General features: G+C 42.9%; 1 protein-coding gene across 1 annotated transcript; it reads left to right on the plus strand.

Annotated features, from left to right (window-relative positions):
* The first annotated feature begins 1,163 nt into the window (after nucleotides 1-1,163).
* On the plus strand, nucleotides 1,164-10,285 carry LOC120035031 (complexin-1-like). The gene is made up of 3 exons (XM_038981783.1): nucleotides 1,164-1,194; nucleotides 5,353-5,531; nucleotides 10,073-10,285. Exons 1-3 carry the CDS (start codon nucleotides 1,164-1,166, stop codon nucleotides 10,265-10,267), a joined length of 405 nt encoding a protein of 134 aa, XP_038837711.1. The 3' UTR covers nucleotides 10,268-10,285.
* Nucleotides 10,286-10,687: the final 402 nt, after the last annotated feature.

Here is a 10,687-nt window from a genome sequence, read left to right on the forward strand (position 1 = left end):
CCACCTCTCCTCATCATCAGACAGCAACTGCAGTTCCCTCCCCTGACGCGCGTGCAGTCGTTGTGCAGAAGCCAGGAAGACGGTGGAAATACAGCAGGGATGCTCAAAGTGAGCATCTAAGGATCTCCACACCCTCTTTATTTCGCGACAACTTCCATATTTTGCCAGGATAACGTTGCTATTTTGAGAGATCCAAGGCGCTCGGAAAGGTAATCGCATGTCCCGGTCGCAAGACACAAGATATGTTGACGTTGTGGGACGAATTGGGAGCTGTCCCCCCAAAAATGGTGCTGAAATCGCTCCGCGCCCGAGAAAGGAAGTGATTTTTGCCGTTGCTTTTGTAGCTGTGTTTGGGTTCAGACAAGGTTATGTGTCCCGAATAAAGGGGAATATAAAAACTTAAAAAACGTGATCGTAGGCCCTATTCATATCAAATTAGCCATGATTGGGATTATGGTTAGGCTACTTGGGACGTCGTAGGCTACAACTCACCGTGCATATGGGTTTTAAACCATATGACTGAATCCGGACAATTGAAAGTTTCACATTGAACGCGGATTATGGGCTCGAGGAATTGATTAGCCTTATATATTTCCCTGATCAAATGAACGCTGTTATCGGCATTGGGGTGCTATATCTTGTCTGGTAGCCTATGCTTACATGAGGCTGCTTCTTCCCATTTGATGTACAGTACAGGAAAGCTTGGCCCCATGCAATGTACTAGGCTACGTTATACCAACGTTGGGCCGGTTATTTACGACACCAGTGCCGTCAATTTATAGCCTTTTTACAAAATATGCCCCAAGAAAACCGCTCTAAATTGACCTTTTTCTGTCCTTCACGGGGCTATCTCCGTGGAATCCACCCCGTCAGAATAAATTCATAAAATAGAGTGGGCTATACATTTGAGGTTAGCACTACCCGGAGGAGGTGTAGCCAACAACGCATCTTGTTTGTAAATCACACCATTCAATTTGCAAACTAAAAGGAGAGAGCAGAGACACACAGTCATTGATGGAGAAAGTGAGTTATGGGTCAATATAACCACTGAACCTCTACTGTCTTCATTTCTAAGGTTTCTTTCTCCTGGCACCTGGGCGGCATCTGTCCTGTCTGAAGTGAAACTGTGAATCTGAGGGGAGGCAAGACTTAAAAGCATCATCATGAATTTTGTAATGAAGGCAGCTATGGGAGGTGAGTTGATTAATGTGTTGCACCATTACCAGGGTCGTGTAGGACACTCAAAGGCAATGCAGCATATACTGTACATGGGATGGGAAAGGACATTACATGTGCCATTCTTTCCATTCTGTGAATTATTTCTAAGTTAATGAATAGGTATATAGTTATATATATAAGCTATATCCATAACATATTATTTAGACTAACGTTGTCCCTTTATCATTATGGACAAACCTGATGTAGACTATATTAGAAATTTTTTTAAAGGTCAAACTTGATAAGTGAACACCTAGTCTTGACAATAATACTGTACATCTGTGGTACTTTTTCATCATATTTGCTGGGGTCTTCTGCATTGTTAGGGGCTTCTGCTGCACTGGCTGAGCAGCCTATAGAAATGGTGTGTGGGAGTCGAGATTGCGAGAGGTAGCCTACATTTCTCATTGAAATGCAGGACCAACCACCAACTTCTGCATAGCCCCGTGCTCTCTCCAGTCTCCATGATAAGAATCCCTAAACAAACAGCAGCATTGCCCCTTTTCACATACCAGCATTTAAAGTGTTTGATTGTAGATGCACACAGCTATATTCTACTTTACACTCATATAATCTAGCCTGTTATCTCTTTGAATATCAACCAAATATTTTTGTATTAATTTAACTAATTCAGGCTTAACTAAATTATTTTTTCTTACAGTTAACTTTGAGATACTTGTCACAAATATAATGTGGATTGTCAGCCAACACATTTAAACAAATAACTTTCAGTAATTTGTCCACTGTAGTCCACTTAAACAACAGAGCCTGGATGCAGGTACAGTGATGACAGTAAAGCATAAGGGATGGACTTCTCAACAGATACATCAAGGAATTAAATATGCCAGTCAATAAATAATCATTAAAAAAAACTTGATAAACATAACAATCAACAACTAATTATTATCATGTTTTAAATATATATATATCACACATTTATCCACAAATCTCATCTCTGATTTCCATGTATCTGAACTCTTATACGTCCCTGCATGATGTCTGTCACCTGACAGAAAAAAACAATTTCACACGGACAATCAAGCTCCAGGTAGCTGGTGACAGAGGCCTGTCAGAATCCACCACACTCACTGACTGCTCCATCACCCAAATGTGTTTCCCAAATGGCACCCTATTCTCTACGTATAGTGCCCTACTTTTGACCAGGACCATATGGTAATAGGCAACCATTTCAGACGCATCCCCAGTCTACTGCTGCTTGCAGTGTGCACTTGCACCCTTCCCGTCATGGATTGATGTGCTTTGGCTGGAGGGAGTTTCCAGCATTGTAAAATCAATGACGGGACGCATGAGTGGAAGGGTGGGAAAATCGGGATGCAGGCTATGTAGCCTTTTTCAGTGGAATGGTTAGGTGATGTCATCTTTTGGCTCAGGGCCTGATTTGATTGGAGTGCAGGGGCGGGGGGGGGGGGGGGGGGGGGGGGGGTGGTGCACGAAGAAGTGCAGAAGGAGATTGTTGACCAGCCTCTTCAGATTGCTGTTATGGCATATGACTCATACACATGTTTGTACAACTCTCCTCCGTGTTACACTCCTCTTCCGATTACCTGGGACCGTATTTACAATGCGTCGGAAACGCTGATCGATCTAGGATCCGTTTGGCTTTTGAAATCATAATGGATAAGAGGGCGGATCTGATCATAGATCAGCACTCCTACTCTGAGACGTTTTGTGAATACAGGCCGTGAATGCCGAAACTGGATGTGCAAGCTATTTTATGATAGCAGACATACACTCAATGGAATCTAGGCCAAGGTGTGTCTCATTGCTGATTGACAGAAACCTGATCAGACCGAGACCCAGTGTGTCATCAAGACCAAGGCAGCAGCTCAAGATTCATCTGAGGAGGATCTGAACTTGACCAAGACCTAGTCCTTCAAATGAACCCCAAAACACGCAACCACATAGTGGAGCCTAATGGGAAACATTGGAATGGAAAGGAAAAAAGGAACATTCACACACAAGACTATGAAAGACTAACAGCCAATCTGAAAACAACCTCCTTTCCTCTAGCACGCCTATTTCCCTTTGGCGTCTGCCGATCTGAAGGGACCAGATCTGATAGTTGTAAGATCCAGTATAACGGTGGGGCTTCAGTCCACCTAGACTTCAACTGAGCCTAGGGGAGAATCAGCCATATTTCTCACCTCCAAGAAAACCTACAGTTTTATTGAGCCTGCAAGGAATCTATCCTGCTTGTGAAGGGTACTGCACTGCCGAGGGGCAACTATTTATCTTTCCTCAACAGAAAATAGAACGGAGGCATCTTCAGATGCTCTACTAGCTCGATAATTGACATGAAAGTCGAAGCTAATCTCATTATTCGAAAACACTTAGATGAGATTGTATCAGCGAGAGGGGGCCCTCACTGCTTCCTGTATCTCCCCGACTCCCTCCCTCTGTACTGCAAAGCTAATCATTTTCCTTAGTGAGTGTGTGACCTTGAGTTCCTTCAGTGCACAGCCCAGAATCTATAAATAAGGAATTCTACCCCACCAATGTCAAAACGGTAGAGACAGTAGAACTGTAAAAGCCGAGGAGTGGGATGACGGAGAGGAGGAGGACGACGAAGAGGAGGAGGAGCTGGAGGGCGAGCAAGACGGTTTATGAGATGATGCATAGTTACACAGTTTCATATAAAGGGCCCTCTTTAATCCTTAATCTAATGTGCCCCACGACGGCATAAAACACTCCTTCCTCTTCAAAGCACATGACGTGCAATGAAACAGAAAACACACACTGCAGTCATCATCAGAACACGCCACCAAGAACCAGCTCTGGCTATTTATAACTATTGCCCATATCAACTCACAATACAAACTCAGAGAGAGAGACAGAGAGAGAGAGACAGAGAGAGACAGACAGAGAGAGACTGAGACAGAGAGAGGGAGAGAGAGAGATAGAGACAGAGAGAGGGAGAGAGAGAGAGAGATAGATAGATAGAGACTGAGACAGAGAGCGAGATAGAGACAGAGACAGAGACAGAGACAAAGACAGAGAGAGAGAGAGAGAGAGAGAGAGAGAGAGAGAGACTGAGACAGAGAGGGGGGGTTGTTGATGCTGCCTATTACTAAGCACAGCTGTTTTTGAAACTGCTGAAACTAACCTGGACTGGATATAGCCTGGTTAAACCAGACTGAACACTCTGCTGAGTGTGCTCCCCAGTGATTGTATGGTGTTCAGTTTGGTGACACCGTGCTATATAACCTGGATTCTATCTGATCAGAGAGAGAATGTAGATTTTCAGTCAGCTCTATAAGCCCTGACCCACCGACCGGCTACAGGAGCAGCGGTCTCCCTTTTCTCTCTCTCTGTATCTCTGTTGCTCTCCGTTTTGCTGCAGTTCGTTTTTATGCTGATGAGCAAGAAAAAGAAAAAAACAGACTAGCAGCTCACTCCAGGGGCACAACAGTCTCCTGGAATCCCCTCTTTCTATCTCTCTCTCTTTCTCTCCCCCTCCCTCTCTCGCATGACCAAGCATGCAGTCGTGAGGCACAGTCGGGCAATACCTCGGACTGTAACAATTCTGCTCATTTGGCAGAATGCTTGCGACTGTGACATAACATTTCTCCTGACATTCAGCATTTCTCTGCATTGAAACGTGCGACTGAAACTTTTGTTACGAATGGATGGCTCCACATGAGAACACGATTTAGTTTCTCATTGTATGAGGAACACCGAAACAGTTCATCTTGTTACATATTCTGTACTGACAAAAATGACAAGAGTGCTACCTCGTCCTTGTCACAGTGATCAAAAAAAAAACTCTAAAGTGACTACTTTACTGATTGTAAGGCGCTGGAAGTCGATTGAAAGTTGCTCTGGATAATGTGTCTGTGACTAAAATGTATGTAAATGTGGTCTGTTTGGGCCTACCCTACAATAGGATAGTCTAAGTTAAAAGTAATTAAGCAGGCCTGTGACAGTTGCCAATGGCCGTGTCCGAGAGCATCAAATCCACGATGCGTTGTGGGTAAATGGTGACTGACTGACTGATCTACAAATAATAATGAGTAGTTATTTATGGCGCAAGGTGATTTGTAGATCAGTCAGTCGGCAGTCGCCTGCGCTGTCGGCTGCAATGTCGAACAAGCCCTTTGTCTCTGTGTTACCCAGGAGGGCCACCTGATGTGGGCAAGATGATGGGAGGAGACAAGGAAGAGCCCGATCCCGATGCAGAGAAGAAAGAGGAAGAAAGACAAGAGGCTCTGAGGCAGCAGGAGGAGGAGAGGAAAGACAAATATGCAAAGATGGAAGTGGAGAGGGAATCAATGCGACAAGGCATCAGAGACAAGGTAAACTAAATAATAAATGATGAACAGTTATACACACTACCTTTCTATCAGCTGGCAATTTTAGTTCATGTTGGGCCCTGAGTTCTTTGTTAACCTCTTGACCGGAGCTGGAAAAACTCCCGGGCCCTAGTTCTTACTAAAAACAAACAACAGTTTTTTAGTGAGAAGTAGGCAGATCTGAAGGTGAAAAAGAAAGGAATTTCACAAGGCCTACTTCACCCATACTCTATCAAGATGTTCCAACACACAGCTTTGACCTAGTAAAGTAACTATGTTGCCTTATTGTACTTGTAGGAAGGTTGCTTAGGTTTCAAACCTTTTCAAACAGCCTAAATACACTAACAAAAGAAACATTTGAATTACTGTAAGGAAGTGAAAGTGAGTTTGGCCTGATAGTATAGAGCTGCTAGCTATCCTGTTTCCACACTGGCAGAGGCCCCAGTGAGAGCAGGGGTCAGCTAATGGAGCTGCAGTCGAGGCCGCTGTTCACTCGCTTGACAGCATTCGCTTGACAACAACAAAACCATTTTCCCTTTTCATGGCATGGCCCCCCATTTTTTGGAAGTTTAGCACAGATTTTTTTTAACTTAAAAAAAAAATGTCATACACGACGCGGCTCACTCGAGGTGCTAGGCAAAAATTAAAGGTCAGTTTGAAACTAAAGAAAAGGGAAACTATTGTAAAATGATTTTACTCATATCAGGCTACCGGAAGGACTACATTTCCCATGTTACCCGTGTTTAAAGCGGTGCTCCTCTTCAGCTGCCTGATGCACTGCTGCTGCATGGTCGCTAGTGGAGGTTGCTATGTAACCACTAGCCACCACAGTGCAGGAAGATAACAGCTAGGGAATAGAAACTCTGAAAAGCAGAACGGCAGAGGCAGAGGCAGCCAAAGACAGGATGACCTCTGCCTTCCAGCCCCCTCCCCCCTATCCTCCATCCTTCCCCATCTCACCTCTCTCTCCTTTCCCTCATCCTCAAGGTCGCTCTCTCTCCTGAATTCTCTCAACAGACTATAATATCAAGGTTGATGTCAGCTTGGTAGCACTGGCCTACACTCTTAGAAAAAGGGTTCCAAAAGGGTTCTTTGGTTGTCCCCATTGGGGCAGCAGGTAGCCTAGTGGTTAGAGTGTTGGGCCAGTAATGAAAGATTGGTAGATTGAATCCCCGAGCTGCCAAGGTAAAAATCTGTCATTCTGCCCCTGAACAAGGCAGTTAACCCACTGTTTCTACATGGAACTCAAAAGGGTTCTACCTAGAGCCTAAAGGGTTCTACCTGAAACCAAAAGGGGTTCTTTAAAAGTGTTCTCCTATGGGGACAGCCGAAGAAACCTGTAAGGTTCTAGATAGCACTTTTTTTCCCCTAACAGTGTAATAAAACACTAATAAAGATATATTTATAAGAGACTAGTAGAGGCAGAGGAGGAGAGTTGTAACAGCTCTGTTTTTGGAAGGAATATATATATTTTTTTTTTGACAGATCCTAAAAATATCCCAAAAAGCGCAAAGGCGCTAGTAACAGCTGTGTACAATATGTCAGAGGAAGAAGAGTTGGGTTTCTGTTCTGAGAGATGAATTAATTAGCACAGATTTGTGTTTTCACTCTCTCTGTCACACACACGCACCACACATGCACAAAACGCTCTCTTGCTTCTAACAGAGTGGGTGACATCACATCTCCAGGTTTCTGTTATTTAAGTTAGAAAATAGATTTTTGTAACATGCTATTACGTAGGTCTACTGTGCAACAATGGCTCACACCACATTTGGTATTGAATCCTATCCCAATTTTCTGTAATATATAGCCCTGGAATAGCCCTTATCCAGGATTCCTCAGGGTGTGCAGTTCTGTGCAATAATACACCTAAATCAAATAATCAAGGTCCTCAGTCTGGACCTTGACTAGCTGAATCAGGTGTGTTACTGCAAGGTTGGAACGAAAGCCTGCACTTCCCTCCCAGTAGTTCATTCAAAAATCTTCGGGGGATTTGCAGAAGATGCCCAAAAACAACATTCTTCTTGTGCAGCAAGAGGGCGAGTTTTAATGCATCTTTTCCATTTGGAGTTTTTTTTTGTTCCACAAGATGACATGCCATGCATTCTCCTAGCACAGTGAGTGCACAAAGAATGTTATTTTGGTCTAACCCCAGAGGCCCGTTCCAGTCAGTGATTTTGATTGAATTACAGCTAACATGCAATCAGCATCGAGGTCACAGACCCCAGTAATGTGCAGCAGCATTACAGCATTAGAACAGAATGGGTGTGTCGGCGAGTGAAGTCGGGGGAGGTGCATCTGCGACAGCCCAAAAGTCGTACACTGTAGTGGTTTTCCCAACCGCAGGGCACAGATCAACGTTGCAGTGTCAACATTGTTGGTATTTTTTATTTTAAAAATTCTGTATAAATGTCCAAATAAACTTTTCTATACCCCCATATCACACACTCACAAACTGAAAACATAATGTTTGTACAATTAATTGGTTAGAGAGAGGTCTCAAATATCACTTTCATTTGTATCCCCTGTTGCTTTAGAATCCTGGCAAAGTTTGTTCCGGTTTCAGTCCAATTTTTGTTCACGTTCACGTGGGTCAAATAAAAACAAACAAATAGTGACAAATAGTTCCTCCCACAAAGCAGGTGATGGCTGCATGGTGCAGTTGGTGAGAAGGCGACTTTATAAAAAACTGCATGACCTTTGATCAGTAGGGGTGCGTGGGTAAAATCACTGAGGAAGCCAAGCCGGTAAAAAAGCCATATTACAACAGATGTTGTGATAATTGCGTTGTTTGCTCTAGAACACATTCGATCATACGCCACCGTGATATACAATAAGGATGTGACAACAAAAAGACAAGTCACACAGTGGCGGAATAAATTCAACTACACATACGTTTGTTTCATCAAAAAAACAGACGGCAACATCTGTCCGGTGAAGTCCACAAAGCAAATATAAAATATATATATTACATACAAACGGTTATCACCTGCAGCGTGGTCAAGCAAGTTCATGTTTGAACGGTTTACTAAACAACTACTGATTTAGAACCATAGTTACCGCAGGTCAGCACAAAGACAAAAGGAGCACTGCTTTTCCAGCACCATTTCAACTTAAACATTTAAACATCATGTGGCTGTCCATGGTACTGATTTCTGTGTGTGTGTCTGTGTGTGCGTGCACAAGTAAAAAACGTTTTTTTTAAATTACTCATCCTACTTGTAGATTAGTTGAACACCAATGCCATCCTCCTCTCTTTCATGTTGGCAAAACAGTCTATGGCTCTATCATGCAGTACACTTTTAGTTTTTGTTGTCATAGGCTACCTCGCTAAAATGCTTGCTAGCCTGACTTCCTCGTATGGGCAATAATGAACCAGCTAAGTTAGCTAGCTAGTTAACGTGAGCCTACTAGGCTACATCTAGGCTACATATTGAACTTCAATAGTCTCAGGCCAGTGGTACAACATTCATTTATGGTTAGATCTGAATCGCCGTCATAGTCATTGGCCTGTATAAAGAATTAAGTCAAAACCACAAGTCAAAATCCCCATTTCCATCCATGGCTTAGGAAAGGGCCGATTTAGCAAGCTAGCTACTGTAGGACATCAACACAAGCAGACCAGAAACAGACACGTTTTTCTGAAAATTATGTTTTTTCATTGGTCTGAAGCCAAATCCAAACTGGCCTCCCTTGTGGGGCGTTTTGCTGCACCAGGACAATCCACAGTTGAGCTCAGGTCAACGCTGATTGGCTAAATATTTTATAATTGTTTTATCAAGGGTGGCCAAATGCTTGCTGGCATCAATCATTAAAATGCTATGGCGACAACATGTTATACTCTTTTGGTCCAGACAGTATCAGATACATGGAATACACATACTGAGACAGAGGGGCGCTGTTTCCCTCACTCGGTTGATTTCTCCGGTGAGATTCAGCAACTTGCGAATTGACAGAAAATTATAAAACACAGAGACAAAAGACAAATTATTTTATAATTGTATTTTTTTTATTGGTCAAATATTTGGGGACGCCTGCCTTCCCTTGGCATCCATGAATACATGCCACTGCCTTTGATCACATGATTTTTGTAAAGGCCATGTAATCGACATCTAGTCGCAAGTCAGTCAATTTTCATAACCATAATGCAACACACCTTGAAAGGCAGTGATGAAGGACGATCACCGACGTAACAAAAGTTATTCGCTCGAACGTGCCCAATGTTTTTGTTGCCAAATTATTGTTAATGCCATTATGAAGTACATCATTCTAATATAACTCCACCCCCACTATATTTCCTGTATTTCCTGATCTAATGCTTAAATGTTTTGTTATTCTTTACATTATTATTGCATTAAAAGAGGGAGATAAATTCCTGTATCACTCCCCACCACATCTCCTAACAATGTGGCGTTCATAAGAAGCGTATTTTCTGAGACAATGTTTTATTATAACGCTGTTACTTTACTATCCGTTTTCTCCAGAGGGCAGTCTGACACAATAATAGTAATCTTTATTATAAAGCTATTATCATGTTTTTCCAGTACGGAATTAAGAAGAGGGAGGAGGCTGAGGCTGAGGCCCAGGCTGCTATGGAGCAGTCCGCAGAGGGCAGTCTGACCCGTCCTAAGTCGTCCGTGCCTAAGGGCTGCGGAGACGATGACGACGAAGAGGAAAGCATCATGGACACGGTCATGAAATACCTCCCTGGTCCTCTCCAAGACATGCTGAAGAAGTAGCCGAGCAACAACGTTTGTTGGGAGTTAAATTAGGTTGTTACGGTATCTTCTAGGTGAGAGTTTTAGATTACTTTTCTGCCCCCCTGCAGCAGAGAGTTAGCACCGGAAATAAAATAAAAAAAACATTCCTCGCTTCACCTGTTTTAGGTTGGTTGGAAAAAAATGATAAATGAAAAATAATCATACGTCTTTCTAAAAACAAAAACATCAGAATAACACTATAAGCCATATTTTATCTTTAAAGGAAATTTGAAGAATCATATCATGATGTTAGGGTAATGTTTGGTTTTGTCTATGAGGTTTATGTGAAAATGTTTGCACACACGTACGTACGTATATATGTCCACATACTGTGTCGTCATGTCTAGCCGGGTGTAGCCATACCGTCATGGCGTAGGTCTAAACTACATTTTATATTCC

The sequence above is a fragment of the Salvelinus namaycush genome, chromosome 42 (genome assembly GCF_016432855.1).
Source record: "Salvelinus namaycush isolate Seneca chromosome 42, SaNama_1.0, whole genome shotgun sequence".
Classification (NCBI taxonomy): Eukaryota; Metazoa; Chordata; class Actinopteri; order Salmoniformes; family Salmonidae; genus Salvelinus; species Salvelinus namaycush.